Source organism: Bufo bufo, chromosome 1, assembly GCF_905171765.1.
Source record: "Bufo bufo chromosome 1, aBufBuf1.1, whole genome shotgun sequence".
In the NCBI taxonomy this organism is placed as follows: Eukaryota; Metazoa; Chordata; class Amphibia; order Anura; family Bufonidae; genus Bufo; species Bufo bufo.
In genome coordinates this window covers 350,801,906-350,826,020 of record NC_053389.1, presented here as the reverse complement: position 1 = coordinate 350,826,020, position 24,115 = coordinate 350,801,906, and the positions used below count along the sequence as shown (strand labels likewise).

General features: G+C 41.7%; 1 protein-coding gene across 2 annotated transcripts in view; it reads left to right on the top strand.

Annotated features, from left to right (window-relative positions):
• Window positions 1–24,115, top strand: part of DOCK2 (dedicator of cytokinesis 2) — a 1,232,183-nt gene that overhangs the window by 1,113,104 nt on the left and 94,964 nt on the right. For both annotated transcript variants that reach the window (XM_040442815.1, XM_040442808.1), the window contains exon 46: window positions 1,317–1,400. In XM_040442815.1, coding sequence (XP_040298749.1) covers window positions 1,317–1,400 — 84 coding nt within the window. The remainder of the gene's footprint in view (window positions 1–1,316; window positions 1,401–24,115) is intronic.

Here is a 24,115-nt window from a genome sequence, read left to right as displayed (position 1 = left end):
ACCTCCTCAGGCAGAGAGTTCCATAGTCTCACTGCTCTTACCGTAAAGAACCCTTTTCTATGTTTGTGTACAAACCTTCTTTCCTCCAAACGCAGAGGATGTCCCCTTTTGATGCAACCCATTATCTTATTGGCCTTGGCAGCCGCTGCCTGACACTGTTTTTTGCAGCTTAGTTTGCTGTTTATTAAAATTCCTAGATCCTTTTCCATGTCAGTGTTACCGAGTGTTTTACCATTTAGTATGTACGGGTGACTTGCATTATTCCTTCCCATGTGCATAACTTTACATTTCTCAGTGTTAAACCTCATCTGCCACTTATCTTCCCAAGCCTCCAATCTATCCAGATCCCTCTGTAGCAGTATACTGTCCTCTTCAGTGTTAATTACTTTACACAGTTTAGTGTCATCTGCGAAAATTGATATTTTACTATGCAAGCCTTCTACAAGATCATTAATAAATATATTGAAGAGAATAGGGCCCAATACTGACCCCTGAGGTACTCCACTAGTGACAGTGACCCAATCTGAGTATGTACCGTTAATAACCACCCTCTGTTTTCTATCATTGAGCCAGTTACTTACCCACTTACAGACGTTTTCTCCGAGTCTGAGCATTCTCATTTTATATACTAACCTTTTATGAGGTACAGTGTCAAATGCTTTGGAGAAGTCCAGATACACGACATCCATTGATTCGCCGCTGTCAAGTCTAGTACTTACCTCCTCATAGAAACTGATTAAATTAGTTTGACATGACCGATCCCTCACGAAGCCATGCTGATATGGCGTTATTTGCTTATTTCCCATAAGATGCTCTAACATAGCATCTCTCAGAAAACCTTCAAACAGTTTACCCACAACAGATGTTAAACTTACCGGCCTATAGTTTCCAGGCTCTGTTTTTGGACCCTTTTTGAATATTGGCACCACATTTGCCATGCGCCAATCCTGTGGGACATTCCCTGTCAGTACAGAGTCCGCAAATATCAGAAATAAGGGTCTGGCTATGACATTACTTAATTCCCTTAGGATACGGGGGTGTATGCCATCCGGTCCTGGCGATTTGTCTATTTTGATTTTTTTAAGTCGCTGTTGTACTTCTTCCTGGGTCAGACAGGACACTTTTAATGGCGAATTTATTTCAGCATTCAGCATTTCATCTGTGTGCTACTGGTAACCTTGCACTACCTTCATCTATTTGTCTGAAATAACAGTGTCATTACCCTTTGATTATTGATTGGAAGCAGAAAGAGATATGGAATTAAACTGTTGATGTTATTGCTGTGATTTCTGATGATCAGTTTTCTTCAACTTTAGGCTTTCTTCACTGAAGAATACATACATGAACACCCTGAAGATTGTGAGAAACTGAACAAACTAAAGGATCTCATAGCTTGGCAGGTATGTTTTACTAGTCACCCAAAGAATGTATTTTTGTATGACATTTCTAATCACAGGGCATGCTGATAAAATTATGTGTATAAGGAGGCACTGCTGGTTTAATTAGATGCAGGGTTGAAACTGGTATAATCATTCTAGAACAAAACATTTTCAGCTGCAACTAGGGATTGGGTGGTTCACATTCTATTTGCCTTTCAATTATACAGTATTTGTATCATGGTCAACACCCAGATACAATGTATTCAGGAAGTCTTCAGGCCCTTTCACTTTTTTTTTTTTTAACATATTTTTATGTTGTAGCCTTGTAAGATAAAAATAAAAAAATATCACATTTTCCCGATTTTTATGCACTCAATAGAATGTTCAAAATCTTTGTGAATTTATCAATGAGGAAAAAAATGTTGCATTGACATTAGTATTTATACCTTTGCTCAGTTTTTAGTTAAAGCACCTTTGACAGCCACCAGTTGTCTTGAGAATGATACCACAAGATTTACTCACCTGGATCTGGGGATTTTCCATCATTCTTCTCTGCAGATCTTCGGTGGACAGCCTTTTTCAGGTTATCCAGGGATTTTTGATAGGTTTCAAGTCTGGGCTCTTGCTGGACACTGAAGGACACCCACAGAGCCACTCTTGTGTTGTCTTGGCTGTGTAATTGTTGGAAGGTGAACCTTTGGCCCAGTCTGACATCCAGAACACTCTGGGTCCGGTTTTCATTAAGAATATCTATGTCTCTGCACTTTACTCCATTTGTCTTTCTCTCAGCCCTGACCAGTCTCCCTGCCCCAGCCTCTGAAAAACACCTTCACAGCCTGATGCTGCCACCACCATGCTTTACTGTAGGGATGGTATTGGGAAGGTGATGAGCAGTGCCTGGTTTCCTCCAGACATGAAGCTTAGAAATGAGGCCAAATAGTTCAATCTTGGTTTCACCAGACCAGAAAGTCAAAGTGTCCTTTAATTGCATTTTTACAAACTCCAGGTGTGCTTTAATGTCTCTGTTACTGAGTTGAGGCTTTTTCTGAAACTCTGCCATAGTGCTGCAGTGATGATTGACCTTCTGGAAGTTTCTTCCATCTGCTCACAGGATCTTTGGAGCTCAGCCTTAGTGACTATTGGGTTCTTGGTCTCCTCTCTTATCAAATCCCTTTTCCACCAACTACTTTGATGGGGTGGCCAGCTCTATGAAGAGTCCTGATTGTTCCATTTAGCAATTATGCAGGCCACTGTGCTCTTGAGAACTTATTTGCACCCTTCTCTAGGTCTGTGCCTCTATGCAATCATGTGTCTGGGCTCTGCAGGCAGTTCTTTCCTCACCATGGCTTGGTTTTTGCTCTGATATGCATTGTCAGCTGTGAGAACGTATATAGATAAGGGTGTGTCTTTCCTAATCATGCCCAATCAACTGAGTTTACAACAGGTGGACTTTAATCAAGCTGTAGAAACATCTCAAAGATGATCAAGAGAAATTGGAGGCCCCACGAGCTAAATTTCAAGTGTCAAAGCAAAGGGTCTTAATACTTATGTCTATACAATTTTTAAAATTTTCTCTTTATTAATAAAAATTATTACTATCAAAAAGCAATTGTAATTATATAAAATAAAAATTCCTAATAGCACCCACATAGAAGGGGTCAACTCTCTAAATTACGTTATACTATACTATAGCTTGTGAGAGGGATAGCTGTGAGAGGGGGAAAGCACATGAACTGATCTAATGTTCGATTTATTATAAGCAAACTCTTCTCATATTATACAATTTGAGTCACTAAGATTTCCCATTCTTCAAAACTATTCAACTAATATCATTTTCCTGGCCAGGAAAAGTAACTGTCAAACAATAGTCCTCCAATTTAATAGTTTTTCACATAAATCTAAATTCCCTAAAATACATATCCAATGAATCATTAAAACATTAACCCCTTCCCGACATGCACCATACAAGTATCCTCCTCCCCTCATTAAGACATTTCCGAATGTAAAAAAAACAAAAATAAAAACTATACATACAGTATTAGGTATCACTGTTTCCGTAATGACTGGCTCTATAACAATATCACACGATCTATCCTCAGGTGAATGCCGTAAAAAAGAAATTAAATAAAAACTATGCCAGAACAGCCATTTCTTGGTCACCTCACCTAACAAAACATGTAATATCTAGAGATCAAAAAGTACTTTTGGATAGATTTAAGATCAGCACTTTTTTGATATCCCCTGTGCTGCCAGAGGATGCTTCAAATTTATGACGAGATGCACGCCTCATCATAAATTAGGCACATCCTCTGACAGCCCATGCTCCTAATCGGAAATCTATGGCAGCTCTGAGCAAAAAACTCTGAGCAGAAAACTGGTGTATATTAAGCAAAATTTGCCTCAGGTGATGTCCACACCCCTTTCCTGCTCTTGCCATGCCCCTTTTTGGAAAAGGGACGAGGGCGACGTAAAAAGAGGCATTTGCGACTTTAAATATTTTTAGAGTCACATTTAAAACACCCAGTTCATAAATCTTCCCCTATGTACTCTAAAATGTAACCAATGAAAATGTTATTTCATCCCACAAAAAATCTCACACAAGACCATTTCCAGAAAAAAAAATGGTTTTCAGAAAATGGTAACACAAAAACATGATTTTTTAAAATAAATTGCTTTGTGTAAAAAAAAAAAACTATATAAAATTGGTATCTTTGTAATGATACTGACAAGCAGTATAAAATTATTATGTTGTTTTTCCTGCATGTTGTACGCTGCAATAACAAAACCCGAAAAGCAATGGCAGAATTAGATAGTAACATAGTAACATAGTATACAGTATAAGGCCGAAAAAAGACATCTGTCCATCCAGTTCGGACTGTTATCCTGCAAGTTGATCCAGAGGAAGGCAAAAAAAAAACTGTGAGGTACAAGCCAATTTTCCCCACATAAGGGGGGAAAAATTCCTTCCCGACTCCAATCAGGCAATCAGAATAGCTCCCTGGATAAACAACCCCTATCTAGTAGCTATAGCCTGTAATATTATTATACTCCAGAAATTCATCCAAGCCCCTCTTGAATTCTTTTATTGTACTCACCATCACCACCTCCTCAGGCAGAGAGTTCCATAGTCTCACTGCTTTTACCGTAAAGAATCCTTTTCTATCTTTGTGTACAAACCTTCTTTCCTCCAGACGCAGAGGGTGTCCTCTCATCACAGTCACAGTCCTGGGGATAAATAGATGATGGGAGAGATCTCTGTACTGTCCCCTGATATATTTATACATAGTAATTAGATCTCCCCTCAGTCGTCTTTTCTTATGAAGTGAATAACCCTAATGTTGATAATAATTCAGGGTACTGTAGTTGCCCCATTCCAGTTATTATTTTAGTTGGCCTCCTCTGAACCCTCTCCAGCTCTGCTATGTCTGCCTTGTTCACAGGAGCCCAGAACTGTACACAGTACTCCATGTGTGGTCTGACTAGTGATTTGTAAAGTGGTAGGACTATGTTCTTATCACGGGCATCTATGCCCCTATTGATGCAACCTATTATCTTATTGGCCTTGGCAGCAGCTGCCTGATACTGGTTTTTACTGCTTAGTTTGCTGTTTATTAAAATTCCTAGATCCTTTTCCATGTCAGTGTTACCGAGTGTTTTACTATTTAGTATGTACGGGTGATTTGCATTATTCCTTCCCATGTGCATAACCTTACATTTGTCAGTGTTAAACCTTATCTGCCACTTCTCTGCCCAAGCCTCTAATCTATCCAGATCCATCTGTAGTGGTATAGTGTCCTCTTCAGTGTTAATTACTTTACACAGTTTAGTATCATCTGCAAAAATTTATATTTTACTGTGCAAGCCTTCTACAAGATCATTAATAAATATATTGAAGAGAATAGGGCCCAATACTGACCCCTGAGGTACTCTGCTAGTGACAGTGACCCAATAGGAGTGTGTTCCATTAATAACCACCCTCTGTTTTCTATCATTGAGCCAGTTACTTACCCACATACAGACATTTTCTCCCAGTCCGAGCATTCTGATTTTATATACTAACCTTTTATTTAGTACAGTGTCAAATGCTTTGGAGAAGTCCAGATATACGACATCCATTGATTCACCACTGTGAAGTCTAGAACTTACCTCCTCATAGAAACAGATTAAATTAGTTTGACATGATATGATGATCATGCTGATATAATGTTATTTGCTTGTTTTCATTGAGATCCTCCATGATAGCATCTCTTAGAAAACCTTCAAACAGTTTACCCATAACAGATGTGAAACTTACCGGCCTATAGTTTCCAGGGTCTGTTTTTGCACCCTTTTTGAATATTGGCACCACATTTGCTATGCGCCAATCCTGTGGAACACTCCCTGTCAGTATAGAGTCTGTAAATATCAGAAATATGGGTCTGGTTATGACATTACTTAATTCTCTTAGGATATGGGGGTGTATGCCATCTGGTTCTGGCGATTTGTCTATTTTAATCTTTTTAAGTCACTGTTGTACTTCTTCCTGGGTCAGACAGGGCACTTTTAATGGGGAATTTACTTTCAAATTCTGCATTTCATCTGACAGTTTATTTTCCTCAGTGAATACAGTGAAGAAAAATATATTTAATAGCTTTGCTTTCTCCTCGTTGCTCTCTGCAACTTCCCCCGCATTTCTCTGTAGAGGGCCGACACCTTCAGATTTATAGTTTTTACCATTTATATAATTGAAGAACATTTTAGGGTTAGTTTTGCTCTCTTTGGCAATTACTCTCTCGGTCTCTAGTTTGGCGGCTTTTATTAGTTTTTTACATATTCTATTTTTTTCCTTATAGGTTTTCTGTGCTTCCTCGCTACCCTCCTGTTTTAGTGATTTAAATTGCTGCATTTCTTTATCCTGCTTCCCAAACGCAAAATAAAAAATTATCAAAATGTCACCAAAATAGATCCAATGATAATGGCAACTTATCCTGCCCAAAAAAAACAAAAAAACTTTTGCACAGCTCTGTCGAGAGAAATAAAAGGAAATGTGTGGTTCTCAAAAAATTGCTGTACTACTACCCCTGAGGCTGTTTTAAAACAACATGATGACCGTAAATTAATCTATAAAAGTCTGTGTTGCAGAAGCAAAAAGGTGGTCTTTCTGAACCCTGCAGCGTACCCAGACAGCAGTAAATTTATGGCATTTCTGCAGTCAATAGAACCTGCCTAACAATTTAAAGGATGTGGAGTGTCTCAGATAGCACCAGCTACACACAGCATCTTGGGCAGTGAAGTGCCATATCTGTACAAAACTTGCAATTTTCATTTTGCATAGCCCTCTGCTCATTAATTTCTGCATAACATCTGTTGTGTCAAAATGTTTACTCCACCTCTTGAAAAATAACTTTAGTTTATGAATGTAGTTTTTTAAAATGGGGTCACTTTTAGGGGGTTTTCCACTATACCTCAAAGGGCATTGAAAATGTGATGTAGTTCCCGAAAACCATTCTAGCTAAATCTGTGCTCCAAAAGTCAAATGGAGCTCTTTTGCCTTCTGAGCCTGGCCATGTGCCCATACAGGGGCTTACATCCAATTCAAATTTATGGAATTTCCACACTACAGTAGAACCTTATTTAAAAATTTAAAAGTTTCAGCTCACCATACATGTTCGGTGCATGGAATGGACCTGACCCGTCCTTTCCACAACTGAATAAATTGGAGATCTCCAGCATCCTAATAAAATAAAAAGTGTTAAATACCATGGTGGTGGTAGTAAGTAGATTGTTAGGTGTGTAACCTGCAGCTGATTTTCCTCCGTCCACGGCACCTGTTGTCCCCCTTCCCCCCCCTTTTTTTTCCCTCCTCTTCCCTTCCCTATTGGTGGACGTGGGTTACTTCTACCCAGGTGTTACACACGTCGGAATGTTATGATTAAGAACATTGCGTTTCAAACATGTTAACCTGCGGTGGAGGGTGGTGAAGTCTTATATACTTTTAACCGGTAGCAAAATATAGACAACATTTTAATCGAATGCTGGAGATCTTCGAATTATTCAGTTATGCAAAGGACAGGTCCGGTCCACTTTGTGCACTGAACATGTATGGTGAGCTGGAACTTTTACATTTTTTTAAATTGTTGCCTGGATGCTCCGTGCTCACTCACTATGATATAGTTTATGAATACTGATGGTCCTCACGGTTAGTACGATAAAAGAGCTCCAGACTCCCACCCCAACAAGCACTGTTAAAAATGGCCCATGCACTGAATCCAGACCGGAGAGCTAAAGCGGATCGCGTGTTTTCAATGCAATATTCACAGGCACAAGATGGTTTGCAAATGAAAGCCAAAATGCAGGAACTTGAAAAATACTTAATGCATGAATTGAGATTGTGGTGGAATCAGACTACACTTCTGAAATATGTGGAAAAATCTATGATCCCAAGGGGATTGCGGATTAAGAAAATTCCCACCACCATATTCTCTGATGCGTTTGTTGTAAAATGGAATAATATCTTATCCACATGCTCACTGCAATTAATGGAGCTAATTATAGAACATGAAGGTGTGAAATTAATTACTATGCAGCAAGAGATTGAGGATTGTAAAAACTCTGAAGAAGTTTGAAACAACACTGGATTACCAGGAGCTGGAAGCAAAATCCTCATTTTTAACAGAGGAATGTGAGGAGTGTATTATGAACACCAAACAGAGAAAATTTCAACGGGATCTGTTTGATTATAACAATAACCAGGTTTACAAATGGGGTAGATGTAATAATCCTCTACACACCCCTAGGTCTATTTTGAAAAATCACAACAAACCAAAAATTAAGGATAAGGGCAAACAATCCAAAATTGGTTGGAAAATAAGCTTCAATCCACCAGATTGGGATATTTCTGAAGCTACCAGTAACTCTATGGAATCAGAAGATGAATGCTCCATGGACAGTCAAGAACAACCAACATCGTGGAACAAATCTTATTATAAAAAAGAAAAAAAGAAAAAAGCAGGCCAGACAAAAAACGATCTAGAAGAGCAGGTCGCAATCACTCAAAGAAGATTACACACCATGGCGACCAGACATCAGAAGAATTAAACATTTTTTCGCATGATCGAGCTTCCTATGAAGTTGTTAATATCTCCAAAGTCACGCTTACAAATGAACAAATACCGTATTTTTCGCCCTATAAGACGCACCTACCCATGAGGAGGAAAATAAGAAAAAAAAAACATTTTTAACCAAAAGGTGTGCTTTTGGTGGGTTTTGAACTAATGGTGGTCTGTGCATGACACTATTATGGGGGATCTGTGGATGATGCACTGTTATGGAGCATCAATAAATAGCAAAAGTCACAGCAGCATATCCGGTGCGTCTTGTTTATTAGAAGCCATGAGTGCACACACAAACAACGTGATGAGGACATGATGACGTGAGCGTAGCGTTGCGCTCTCCCTCCTCTCTCACCGGCTTACCTCCGTGATGTCAGCTGTCTCCGAGATGGCTGTGGATCCTGGTGACGCCGGCGCTGACTCCCCGTTAGTACTTCCCGCTATGTGACTGCAGTGGGACTGGAGGATTGCTGCTCCATTCCCCTGCCTGGGAGGCAAAAGCACTCCCATCTCCTCTATTCCTGTCAGACCGGTGCCTGCCTCGTTTGCTCTCCTGCTGCCCTCCTGCTGCCTGTGGTGACCTCGCTGCGACCCGTTTCCTTCCACGCCGGCAGAGAAGTTTCTTTGGACTCCTCATGCTGCTTTTTGATTTGGGTCGTCGGTGATCGTTCTCTTCTCCCTCTGATCTCCCTCTCTACTTCTTGTCTGCCTGTGGGACTATCCGGAGTTTTGTGGAGGGTGAAACCAGACTGGAAGACCCTGAGAAGACGCTTGATTGGTGAGATCCATCCCGGCTGTCCCCCCCCCCCTCCTGCTCGGGGCCCCTTGTTTGCCTCGTTTCCCTCCTCTCCTCGTATTCTCGGTCTCATCCTGAATTACCTGACTTCATATAACCCTATGTGACAGTCTTAAATTTTAGTACCAGGTCAGGACTAAAGGGGAAGCTGGATACTAATATAAGAAAAAATCCTTCAGAGGTCAGGGCGGAGGAAATTTTATCCATCGTTAAAAACAATGAGAAAGCGATATAAAATATTGCCCTTCAAATGGGGTCAGTACAGATGGATCACCTTATTATAAAAGATGATTTGACAAAGATCCGGGATAGAACTAAAGAATTAGAAAACACAGTGGCTAACCTGGAGCAAGAAGTAAAAGCATTAAAAGTGGAGAATAACACAGTAAAAATAGATTATAATTATCTGGGGGAAAAAAACTGTGGATCTAGAAGATCGCTCAAGAAGATCTAACGTCCGAATTATAGGTTTAACAGAATCCTCTGATGAAAAAAACCTAGCTGGAATAATACAATCCATTATTTTTGATAATTACGGGAAGGAACATTTTTCATCTTTGTTTCTAATTGAAAGGGCCCATCGAATACCTGGTGGTGGTAAACCGATTCCTGGACGGATACCAAGGACGGTAATAGTTAAGATGCTAGCCGCTTTAAATAGAGATATGATTTTGAGGCGAGCACGAGATCCCCCCCCCCCCCCCCGATTACGTATAATGGATGTAAACTTTCCGTTTTTCCTGATTTTTCAAAAGAGGTTCAAGATAAGAGACGTACATTTTTGGATGTTAAAAAACACCTTCAGAGCAAAGACATTAAGTACTTCTTTATATATCCGGCCAAGTTAAGGATTGTATTTAATGATAATGTCCTTTTTTTGACTCTCCAGAAGTGGCCACTGACTGGCTAGATCGGAGCAATGTTTAAAATCTGTTTTTCTTCTTTTTGGAGGTCTGGTTGAGGGGGTGGGGGAGAGATGGTCCTAGTTAATAGGTCTGTCACCTTAGTGATGGAGCAAGGGGGAGATGTTTTTTTTGGTTGGGCGGGGGTGTTGTTTTTGGTTAATTGAGGGTGTTGTTTCTTTACTTATACGAATTTCCTGTGTATAACTGCTCCTCTAATTAGTCTGGACTCACACTCCTTACCTTACCAAGTGAAAATGGTGACCCAAAAAATGTTATAATGTACCATATAATACCATATAAAAACAATGAGGAGTGATTGGCACATTTTACACAGTTTTTTTCCCCACTATCTGTGAATTTGACAGCCGGCCATTGATGGCATATAAGCGGGGTAGCAATTTCCATGACAAACTGATCAAAACTGACATAGGAGATGCGACCAAGGGTGGTCAGAGTTGCCTCAAACCCAGAAAGATGGAGAATTTCCCATGTCTGGGTTGTTGTAACTATGGGAACATGCTAAAGGGGAACACCTTTGTGCACCCATACAGTGGCAAGAGATACAACTTGTCGGTCCAAGTTTGTAATTTACATGATTGTTTGTCCCTGTAGCTTGGTCTACGTGGGAGAAACAACCATGGAAATTAGGGAACACATTAATAAACACAAAAGTGTCATAAGGAAAAAAATGTTGGATAAGCCTGTGGCTAAACATTTTAGTGACTGTGGACACTCTGTCAGCCAATTGAGATTTCGGGTCATTGACTCTGTTGACGTTCCCAAGAGGGGTGGTGATAGGGAGCGCATGTTAATAAAAAAAAGACCTTAAATGGATCTTTACATTACAATCTTTACAACCCCAGGGACTCAATATTAAATTTTACGTGAATAGTGTAGATAGGTAGAATAGTTCAGGTATTTATGTCTGACTCAGTATAAACATTGTTTTTATATGGTATTGTATGGTACATTATCACATTTTTGGGGTCACCATTTTCACTTGTTTTATTTATTGTATTTCTTATATTTATACATACAAGATCACTGATATGATGTGTATCTGATATGCTGCTTTATCTGACCCCAAGGTAACCATGCTCCAAATTATGGTCTGCTAATGATTCATTGCAATGCGCAATATGCATCCTGCCTTATGGACTATTGATCTAATATAGATTGGATAAATCGCCCTGGCCTTGGGATTGATATCGGTGTGTGAGACATGGTGTCACCCAAGAATGTAAAAAAAATATTTGTGAAATTTATTAACCTGTCTACTAGGTAGAGCAGGGGTATATCACAGCCAAAAAATGTTGAATGTCATATGAAAATGTAACAGAAAAATTAGTGAAATTTATTAAACTGTCAACTAGGTAGAGCAGGGGTATATCACAGCCAAAAATTGGTGAATTTCACCCGAAAATGTAACAGACAAATTAGTGATTTTTTTTTACCTGTCTACTAGGTATAGTAGTGGAATATCACACCTAAAAAATTGGTGAATTTCACCCGAAAATGTAAAAGACAAATTAGTGTTTTTTTTTAACCTGTCTACTACGTATAGCAGTGGTATATCACGCCCAAAAATTTGTGAAATTCACCCGAAAATGTAACAGACAAATTTGTAATTTTTCTTACCTGTCTAATAGGTATAGAAGTGGAATATCACACCCAAAAATTTGTCAATTTCACACAAAAATGTAACAGACAAATTAGTGATTTTTTATTACCTGTCTACTAGGTAGAGCAGTGGTATATCACACCCAAAAATTAGTGAATTTCACCCGAAAATGTAACAGATAAATTAGTTGTTTTTTTTTACCTGTCTACCAGGAAGAGCAGTGGTATATCACACACATAAATTGGTGAATTTCACCCAAAAATGTAACAGACAAATTAGTGAATTTTTTTTACCTGTCTACTAGGTATAGCAGTGGTATATAACCACTTTCCATCTGGGCCATTTGCCCCCTTCCTGACCAGGCCTAATTTTGCAAAACTGACATATCTCACTTTATGTGGTAATAACTTTGGAACGCCTTTATTTATCCAAGTCATTCAGAGATTGTTTTCTCGTGACACATTGTACTTCATGATAGTCATAAATTTGAGTCAAAATATTTCACCTTTACTTATGAAAAAATCCCAAATTTACCCAAAAATTTGAAAAATTCGCAATTTTCTAAATTTAAATTTCTCTGCTTTTAAAACAGAAAGTGATACCTCATAAAATATTTATTATTTAACATTCCCCATATGTCTACTTTATGTTGGCGTCATTTTGGAAATGTCATTTTATTTTTTTAGGACGTTAGAAGGCTTAGAAGTTTAGAAGCAATTCTTCAAATTTTTAAGAAAATTGCCAAAACCCACTTTTTAAGGACCAGTTCAGGTCTGAAGTCACTTTGTGGGGCCTACATAGTGGATACCCCCATAAATGACCCCATTGTAGAAACTACACCCCTCAAGGTATTCAAAACCAATTTTACTAACTTTGTTAACCCTTTATGCGTTCCACAAGAATTAAAGGAAAATGGAGATCAAATTTTTAAATTTCACTTTTTCGGCAGATTTTCCATTTTAATCCAATTTTTTCTTTAACACATCGATGGTTAACAGCCAAACAAAACTCAATATTTATTACCCAGATTCTGCAGTTTACAGAAACACCCCACATGTGGTCATAAACTGCTGTATGGGCACACGGCAGGGCGCAGAAGAAAAGGAACTCCACATGGTTTTTAGATGCCATGTCCCATTTGAAGCCCCCTGATGCACCCTTACAGTAGAAACTCCCAAGAAGTGACCCCATTTTGGAAACTAGGGGATAAGGTGCCAGTTTTATTAGTACTATTTTTGGGTACATATGATTTTTTGATCATTCATTATAACACTTTATGGGGCAAGGTGACCAAAAAATTGGTTGTTTTAGCACAGTTTCTATTTATTTATTTTTACAGTGTTTACCTGAGAGGTTCAGTCAAGTGACATTTTTATAGAGCAGATTGTTACGGACGTGGCGATACCTAATATGTATACTTTTTCTCATTTATTAAAGTTTTACACAATAATAGCATTTTTGAAACAAAAATAATTATCTTTTAATGTGTCCATGTTCTGAGAGCTATAGGTTTTTTTTTTTTTTTGAGAGATTTTCTTATCTAGGGGCTCATTTTTTGCGGGATGAGGTGACTGTTTTATTGGTACCATTTTGTGGGACATACGCGTTTTTGATCACTTGGTGTTGCACCTTTTGTGATGCAAGGTGACAAAAATTGCTTGTTTTGACACAGTTTATTATTTTTTTTTTTACGGTGTTCATCTGAGGGGTTAGCTCATGTGATATTTTTATAGAGCTGGTTTTTACAGACGCGGCAATACCAAATATGTCTATTTTATTTTATTTTTTCTATTTTAAAAAAAAAATGTTATTCCTTACTTTTTTTTTTACATGTGAAACTTTTTTTTAATTTTATTTTTTCAACCCTTTATTTTTTTTTATTTTATTTTACACTTTTCGTCCCCCATAAGGTCATACAAGACCTCTGGGGGACATTTGCTTCACTTTTTCATTTTTTTTTCACTGTTGATTTCTCCTGTAACTGGGGCTGACATAGTAGCCCCAGTTACAGAAGAAATGCACCCCCCAGAGAGGCTGTACAGCATAATTCTGCGCTGTACAGCCTCAGAGCAGGGCTGATCGAGGTCTGTGAAAGACCTCACACAGCTCCTGCACTCTCCGGTCCTGGCGGTCGCATGACCGCCGGGACCGGAACAGGAAGCACATAGCGCTTCCTGCTCTGCATACACAGCGCTCGGTGAGCGCTGTGTATACAGCGATCTACAAGGCAGGGACACCTGGGCACTGTCCCTGCCTTCTCTCTGGGTTGCCCTGCTGTCACTGACAGCGGGCAACCCGATCAGCAGCTGCACGATTAGCGTGCAGCTGCGATTTCTGAACGGACATTTTAAAACGTGCTTTCAGAAATAGAGGTCCACCCATAGGACGTTTATATCCTATGGGCGGACGGAAAGTGGATAACACACAAAAATTGGTGAATTTCACCCGAAAATGTCACAGTCCAGACAAATTTGTGTTTTGTTTTTTTACCTGTCTACTAGGTATAGCACTGGTATATCGCACCCAAAAATTGGTGAATTTCACCCGAAATGTAACAGACAAATTAGTGCATTTTTTTAACCTGTCTACTAGGTATAGAAGTGGAATATCACACCCAAAATTTAGTGAATTTCACCTGAAAATGTAACAGACAAATTAGTGAAATGACATAAAATAAAATACGTACAAATAAAAAAAAATTCCACTTGATTTATGAGGTGGAGGTCCATATGGAGTAGCAGTTTGAGTAGGCAGTGGACGTAGCGCTGTAGGTGGAAGCGGCGGTGGAGGAGGACGAGGTAGCCAACGCTGTTTTTTTTATATCTTTTTTATTTTATTTTATTTTTTCTATTAGGGTACACTCCAAAAGAGTAGGAAATATCCAAAATACAAGAATGAGCAGTTGCGCTGTAGTATAACAATGGCTGGTTAATGCCGGTATACATGTCTATTCTGCACAAGGTACGGACAAGTTCTGTTGGATCCATGCCTGGTTCATTTTAATAAATGTGAGCTTGTCCACGTAAACACACGTTCAGATAATACACTGGCTGCAGGGCAGGCCAGCACCTCCAAGGCGAAAAGGGCAAGCTCAGGCCATGTGCCCAATTTGGAGACCCAGAAGTTGAAGGGGCAGACCCGTCATTCAGTACGTGTAGGCGTGTGTCCACATACTGCGCCACCATGTTGCTGAAATGCTGCCTCCTGCTAAGACGTTCAATATCAGCTGGTGGTGCTGGTTGTTGTGGCGTGCTGACAAAGCTTTTCCACATTTCGGCCATGCTAATCCTGCCTTCTGAGGTGCTGGCGGTGCCCCAGCTGCGTTTGCGACCTCTGCCTTCTGATTCCACTGTGCCCCCGCTGTCAGGTGGGAATGCCACCAGCAGCGCGTCTACTTAGTGTGCACTTCCTTTCAGTCCGGCCGGGTACAGGAAACAAATGCTCCTGTACCGCGGACCGAACAGAGCTAGGCCATGCTACACTAGAGGTGACAAGGGGGGGGGTAGAATGAGAGTGACAAGGGAGGGGGGTAGAATGAGAGTGACAATAGAGGAGGGGGGGTAGAATGAGAGTGACAAGGGAGGGGGGGTAGAATGAGAGTGACAAGGGAGGGGGGGGTAGAATGAGAGTGACAAGGGAGGGGGGGTAGAATGAGAGTGACAAGGGAGGGGGGTAGAATGAGAGTGACAAAAGAGGGGGTAGAATGAGAGTGACAAGGGAGGGGGGGTAGAATGAGAGTGACAAGGGAAGGGGGGTAGAATGAGAGTGACAAGGGAGGGGGGGTAGAATGAGAGTGACAAGGGAGGGGGGGTAGAATGAGAGTAACAAGTGAGGGGGGGTAGAATGAGAGTGACAAGTGGGGGGGTAGAATGAGAGTGACAAGGGAGGGGGGGGAAATGAGAGTGACAAGGGAGGGGGGAGAGTGACAAGGGAGGGGGGGAGAGTGACAAGGGAGGGAGGGGCGGGAGAGAGTGACAAAGGAGGGAGGGGGTGAGAGAGTGACAAAGGAGGGAGGGGGTGAGAGAGTGACAAAGGAGGGAGGGGGTGAGAGAGTGACAAAGGAGGGGGGAGAGAGTGACAAAGGAGGGTGGGGGGAAGAGAGTGACAAAGGAGGGAGGGGGGAGAGAGTGACAAAGTAGGGAGGGGGGGAGAGAGTGACAAGGGAGGGGGGGGGTTAGAAGAGAGTGACAAGGGAGGGAGGGGGTAGAAGAGAGTTACAAGAGAGGGAGGGTGGGGAGAAGAGAGTGACAAGGGAGGGGGGAAGAGAGTGACAAGGAAGGGGGGGAAGAGAGTGACAAGGAAGGGGGGGAAGAGAGTGACAAGGGAGGGAGGGGGGAAGAGAGTGACAAGGGAGGGAGTGGGGGAAAAGAGAGTGACAAGAGAGGGAGAGGGGGAAGATAGTGACAAGGGAGGGGGGGGGGGAGAGAGTGACAAGGGAGTCCCCAGAGCCAGACCAAGAGCCAGACTGCAGCCAGAGACCAGATCATCTTATTGTCCTGGTGGTAAGTAGACAATGCAATATGTTTATTATGTAATTGATTAGTTATTAATACTACATTGGAAACTAATTTACCTCACATTTAGGGTCCATTCAAACATCCGTGTGTGTTTTGCGGATCCACAAAACACGGACAGCGGCAATGTGCGTTCCGCACTTTGCGGACCGCACATTGCCGGCACTAAGAGAATAGGACATGTTCTATTTTTTTCAGGATCGGAATTGCGGATTCGGGTCCGCAATTCCGGATCGTGGCCGCACGTCGTGCGGCCCCATAGAAATGTATGGGTCCACAATTCCGTTCCGCAAAAAGAGACAGCTACAAGAAGCTGGATTAACCGTAAGGGAAACATAGCAGTTCTTTTAATTTAAAAGCTGAGAAAGGGGTGGAACATATGTGATGTCATGATATGGGCAGATCATCTGATAAGGGGGGGGGGGAAATTTTATCTTGCCTAGGGCGGCAAATCCTTGCACTGGCCCTGCTCGCACAGTCTGGCCAGTATGTGCAAGGTGGAGTTCCACCTTGTGGGCACGTCTCATATGAGGCGGTGAGTGGGTAGGCCAAAGTTACGCCGCAGCGCTGACAGGCGAGCAGCAGCAGGGTGAGAACGCCGAAAGCGCGCACAGACGGCCCGCACTTAATGATGCAGCTCTGACATCTCTGGGTAATTTTTAAGGAATCTCTGCACCACCAAATTCAGCACATGCGCCAGGCAAGGGATGTGCCTCAAACCGGCTAGTCCCAGAGCTGCTACAAGATTTCGCCCATTATCGCACACCACCAGGCCGGGCTTGAGGCTCACTGGCACCAACCACTCATCGGTCTGTTGTTCAAGGCCCGTCCACAGCTCCTGCGTGGTTTGGGGTTTGTCCCCCATACAGATAAGTTTTAAAACTGCCTGCCGACGTTTACCCCTGGCTGTGCTGAAGTTGGCGGTGAAGGTGTTACGCTGACCAGATGAGGAGCCGTTAGAGGATGAGGAAGCGGAGTAGGAGGAGGAAGCAATAGGAGACAAAGAGAAGCACCCTGCAATCCTAGGTGGTGTAAGGACATGCGCCAAACTGCTATCCGCCTCAGGCCCAGCCGCCACTGCATTTACCCAGTGTGCTGAAATGGAGATATAACGTCCCTGACCGTGCTTACTGGTCCACGTATCTGTAGTGGGGTGCACCTTTCCACAGATGGCATTGCGCAGTGCACAACTGATTTTGTCCCCCACTTTTTTGTGCAGGGAAGAGATGGCAAGCCTGGAAAAGTAGTGGTGGCTGGCATGATGTACTGTGGCACAGCCACCGCCATAAGGCTTTTAAAACTTTCTGTCTCCACCAGACAGAATGACAGCATTTTAAAGGCCAGTCATTTTGAAATGCGGTCATTCAGGGCCAGGGATCGTGGGTGGGTAGAGGGGTACTTCCTTTTCGGCTCCAGTGTTTGGGAGATGGAGAGCTGAACGCTTCCGTGGGACATTGTGGAGATGCTTGGTGACCCAGATGGTGGTGTTGCTGGCACATTCTCTGTTTGCGGGGTGGCAGTTGGCACTTTTACTCCAGAGGTGGATGAAGAGGCCAAAACTGCAGAAGAAGAGGAAGCAGGAGGAGCCAGAGACCTTTCTTGGTTTTTGAGGTGTCTACTCCACTGCAGCTCGTGCTTTGCACTTAGATGCCTGGTCATGCAGGTTGTGCTCAGGTTGAGAACGTTTATGCCTTGCTTCAGGCTCTGATTGCACAGCATGCAAACCACTCATGTCTTGTCGTCAGCACATTGTCTGAAGAACTGCCACGCCAGGGAACTCCTTGGAGCTGGCTTTGGTGTGCTCGGTCCCTTGCTGCGGTGGGCAGTAGCAGGCGTACTGTCTAGGGGACGGCCACTCCTCTTGTGCACACTGCTCCCTCTTCTGCTGTGCTGGTGGCTCTGTGCGATCACCGCCTCTTCTTCCGAACTACATAGGTCACTCGCATGACCTTGATTCCATGTGGGGACGAGGACCTCATCGTCCTCCACATCATCTTTTACCCAGTCTTCACCCCTGCCCTCCTTGTCGGTCTGCACACTTTCGAAAGCCACAGCAGTTTGCCCCTGTGTTTCGTCATCATCCGAGACGTGCTGCGATTGTCCTCCCATGTACTCATCTTGAAACATAAGTGGTTGGGCATCTGTGCACTTAATCTCTTCCACTTCTGGGGCAGGGCTAGGTGGATGTCCCTGGGAAACCCTGCTAACAGAGTCATCAAAAAGCAGAAGAGACTGCTGCATGCCTTGGGGTTCAGACTGCTTGGCTGATTTGCAAGGGGGTGAGGTGAAAGACTGATGGACATCATCTGCAGGTGCCAACTCTGATCTTTCAGTAGGAGACTAGGTGGGAGACAATGTAATGGAACTGAAGGCACTGTCAGCAACCCAATCTACTATCGCCTGTACTTGTTCTGGCCTCACCATTCGTAGAGCCGCATTAGGCCCGACCAAATGCCGCTGAAGGTTCTGTCGCCTACTCTCACCTGAGGAAGGTGTTTTACTTGTGCGTGTAGCTGGCACAGATCGAGCATGTCCTCTCCCTGCAACAGGAGCTCCACCAGAAGCACCAGGACCGGGGCACGTCCCTTATTTGACGCGCTCCACATATTTCTCAACTTTAGCATCTTGCCCAAAATGGGTGTTTTTTTAATAACAGAATAGAACAACAGTATCTATTGCATGTATCTCACAATGACAGATGCAGCAAAGGCTGTGAAATTAAGATTTTTGCCTTAACTGATAGAATAGCACAGCGGTATCTAAAGCATATATCTCACACGTACAGATGCAGACAAGTCCGCAAATGAAGTATTTTGCCCTAAATGGGTGTTTTTTAAAACCCAGAAAAATATAGCTGTATTTCTACCTTAAATTGCACACTGACTAATGTGGCAACGGCCCCAGATTTTGCCAAAAATTTGTGTTTTTTCAAAGCCAGAAAATTATTGAAGTATTTCAAGCTTGTTTTTAACAATCACAGATGCAGCAAAGGCTGCAATATTAAGTATTTTGCCCAAAATGGGTGTTTTTTGAATAACAGAATATGACAGCAGTATTTAACGCTTGAATTTCACACTGACAGATACAGACAAGGCCGCAAAGTAAGTATTTTGCCCATAATGGGTGTTTTTTTGAATAGCAGAATATGACAGCAGTATATAATGCTTGAATTTCACACGTACAGATGCAGCAAGGGCTGTAAAATTGTGTATTTTGCCCTAAAAGGGTGTTTTATTTAAAACCCAAAAAATTATTGCTGTATTTCTAGCTTAAATTGCACACTGACTAATGCGGCAGAGGCCCCAGATGGAGGGTATTGCAAAAAATGGGTGTTTTTTAAAACCCAGAAAATTATTGAAGTATTTAAAGCTTGTTTTTAACAATCACAGATGCAGCAAAGGCTGCAATATTAAGTACTTTGCCCAAAAAGGGTGTTTTTTTAATAACAGAATATGACAGCAGTATATAACGCTTGAATTTCACACTGACAGATGCAGACAAGGCCGCAAATTAAGTATTTTGCCCAAAATGGGTGTTTTTTGAATAACAGAATATGACAGCAGTATACAGTATAACGCTTGAATTTCACACGTGCAGATGCAGCAAGGGCTGTAAAATTGTGTATTTTGCCCAAAAAGGGTGTTTTTTAAAACCCAGAAAATTATAGCTGTATTTCTAGCTAAAATTGCACACTGACTAATGGTGCAAAGGCACCAGATGTAGCATATTGCCAAAAATGGGTGTTTTTTTAACCCAGATTATTATTACAGTATTTCAAGCTTGAATTTCAATGTCACAAAAGCACATATGCAGTGCTGGTGCACTGAGCTTGCATAAAATGGCCGCTGCCGTCCACCTAACTAACAGACGAATAAAAGTTCTTTTTATCTGTCACTGGGCTCAGGGCAGGGTAAAAATATTGTGCACTGCACCCACACAACTAAATCTAAGTAGATCGCTGAGTTTAAGTGCAGTTCTGATTAAAGTTTCTTTCCTATTCTCTCCCTCACAGCAGCAGCATGCTCTCCCTACATTAGTAACAGCAGAGTGACGTGCAGCGCTACGTGACTCCAGCTTATATAGAGGCTGGGTCACATGCTGCACTGGCCAATCACAGCCATGCCATTAGTAGGCATGGCTGTGATGGCTTCTAAGGGAACAGAGTTAAACGCTTGTTGATTGGCTGCTCTGCAGCCTTTCAAAAAGCACTAATAAATCGCCAAACACCGAAGGTCCAAAAATCCTAAAGTTCGGTACGAACCCGAACTTTACAGTTCGGGTTCGCTCAACCCCAATAGAGAGCAATACTCTCATACCAGATAACTTGCAACAGAAATTTAGAAATCAGTAACCCGGAATATTATCCGGTTAATTCCCGTACTGATGGTATGTATTTATTTCAGGAGGCTCTTGAAAAATAGCTCACTGAAATATATAGTCGGGCAAGGTATACACGGCATGATCATAATATTACATCAGTCCAAGCAACAGCTGGGAGAATATCCAGACTTTGTTATAAGGTCGGCCGATAAGGGAGGCTCAGTCATAGTTATGGATAGGGAAGTATATTTTGAACAAATGATGGGTTTCTTGTTGTCGGATGCCTCCACATACAGGAAATTACAAGAAAATCCTCTAGTGAAATATCAAAAGGATTATATTGCGCTTCTAGATAAAGGTAAAAACAATGGTGTCTTTGATGACAAGCAATATGATTTCCTGAATGTGGTGACACCGATAACACACATTATACATGCACTCCCGAAAATACACTAAAAACTGAATTCTCCCCCATTGAGGCCAATTGTCTCTGGTATAGGATCTCTCCTAGACAAGGTGGGTGCGTGGCTTGATGGTATACTACAACCCCTTGTAAAAAGATTGCCAAGTTATCTTAAAGATACAGACAGGGTGTGGGAAAAACATTTTACATGGGTGACCATTGATGTTATTTCTTTATATCCATCTATACCCCATGATATAGCCCTCAAGCACTTGAGTACCATTTGCATAGATACAGTAGTCATTCTACCAATGTTATAGACTACATTATAGATGTAACTGTTTTTTTTGCAGATTCAAAGAGTTTCAATGGGGGCTGTTTTCTCCATCCCTAGCAAATTTGACCATGGGTTATTGGGAGGAATGTTTTATTTTCTCAGAATTGAATAAATTTGCTGGCAACATCGTCTGGTATGGCAGATACATTGATGATTTGCTCCTCATTTTGAGTGGCGATGTGTCTGTTATACCCTTTGTTGAATTCGCCAACATGAATGCGTACAATTTGCGTTTCACCCATAATATGGATACGCATAATATGTGCTTTTTGGATCTGAAATGAATAGGTATTCCAGATAAAATTAATTATACGAAGACTTATTGCAAAGAGATATCTGGTAATACTATTCTTCAGGCCAGTAGTTATCATCCAGGTCATATTATAAAAGCCATTCCAGTAGGGGAATTTATTAAAGCGAGAAGAAACTGTAGTACAGATTTGGGGTTTGAAGAGGAGAGTAATCTTATATGGGCTAGATTAAAAAACAGGGGCTATGTTGATTGGATGCTCAGACGAGCTCAAAATATAGCCAAGAATAAAAATAGAAATGATCTCCTCTTCAAATACCATAGGTATGATTCGAAAAGTGGAACTGTCAATAAAAATAAACAGACATTAGTACTTACCTACAGTTGACAGTTTCCTCTCATAAAACAAGCGGTACACCGGTGCCTTCAATTCCTGTTTGAGGACAAAATCCTGTAGGATTGTCTCACGTCAGTCCCATACACTTGCTAATATTTTGTCCCATTCATTATTAAAAAACAAAAAAACAAATTAATAATACCTGGTTAAAATACCAGGGGTTTACGAAATGTGGGGGACATTCATGCAAAACTTGCAATTTTGCACAATGCACTACGACCTTTGACAATGCTCTGTATACGGAAAGTTTTAAAATAAAAAAATTATATAAACTGTAATTCTACAGGGGTAATATATGTTGTAAGATGCATCAGTTGTGATTTGATGTATGTGGGTAGTACTGGAAGGCAATTCAAAACTAGGATATGTGAACATTTAAATTACATAGCTAATCCCAGAGCTTTAGGAATATCAAGCGCAGCAAACCATTTTATTAATAGACATAACAGAAATGTGGATAGCTTTCGAGAATACGCGATCGAGAAAGTGTCGGCTGCGCGAACAAGGGGATTAAGGTGAGTTCATTTTTATTTATTTTTTAACCCCTCCAGCCCTATTTTACTATGCATTCTGTATTCAGAATGATATTATTTTCCCTTATAACCATGTTATAAGGGGAAATAATACAATCTACACAACCTTGAACCCAAACCTGAACTTCTGTGAAGAAGTTCGGGTCTGGGTACCACAGTCAGGTTTTTTATCACGCGCGTGCAAAACACATTGCACCCGTGCGATAAAAACTGAACAACGGAACGCAATCGCAGTCAAAACTGACTGCAATCAGGTACCGACTCGCGCGGGTTTGCCACAACGCATCCAGACCTTATCCGGACACACTCGTGTGAAAGAGGCCTAATGGACAGACCCTAATAGATGTCCACTGACCGACAGTAATGGACGGACAATAATGAATGAACACTGACTGACAATTATAGACGGACCCTGATAGGTGCCCAATGACCGACAGTTATGGATGGACCCTAATTAATGCCCACTGACCAACAGTTATGGACAGACTCTAATAGATGCCCACTGACCGACAGTAAAGTACGGACAGTAGTAGATGTATTTCTGGAATGTAATAATATTGCAGGTTATAGTTAAAAGATTTTTGGAGAAGGGTCGTTGATCCAGGGAGTTATGATTGTCAGTCAGGAAGGATTTTTTCCCCTAAAAGGAGTAAAATTGGCTTTGACCTCATGAAGAGATTTTTTTTTTCCTTCCTCTGTATGTTAGTATGTACTGGATATTGCACAGTATTACTAAACACACTATCAGTGATTCAGCTTTAAACATTTAACTTACTATATTCATGTTTTTCGTGTATCAAAAGTAAAGTGTATTTTGTTATGAATCCATGAGAACTATTTAACTAGTAGGCATTGCGAGGCATATATAAGGGAAGATGTGTGTCTCCTAGAATGGTGCAGGAAGCCTATTAGAGGAGATGTATGGTATGATTTGCTGTGTTTTCCCCACGATCACCTGGACTGAGGTGAGGCCAGGTGCGATAATCACTTGGGGATAAAGCAAACCTCAGTATGGAGGAGGAGTTAGGCCCCCCAGGGAACAGATCTGTAGAAGGCCCGTGAGGTCCCAGCCAGGAGGTCTGAATGGCCACAAGGCTGAGGAAGGGGGGACCCTTCAAGTTTGGGGAGGCCCTGAAGAAGAGAGGTGTTGCACAGTCAGAGTCAGAAGGACTGCTGGACCATATCAAGCATATTTAGCTGCTTCCACCAGGAGGACTGATGGGTTGCACTGGTCGCAGCTAGGAGGCTGTCTGACTGAAGCCAAATACCGCATTGTGAACACTGACCTAGAGGGAGACCTCTTTATAGTGAGTGCCTAGCCAGGCAAGGGTTTATTGTTTTGTGTTGATGTAACACGTTGCGAGGTGCAGCTGCGACTTGATAGTGCAAAGTGATGCCAAACTTGGAAGTGTGATGTGCTGTGTGACAAATAAAGCACTGTTTGAGCTTGAAAACCTCCTGTTTGATGCAAAGTCTGTCATTGCCGACCCCTGAGAGAGAGAGCGATCCCTTAAAGCATATTGTGTAATTTATGGACCAATATAAAACTCTACTCATAAAACATTTAGA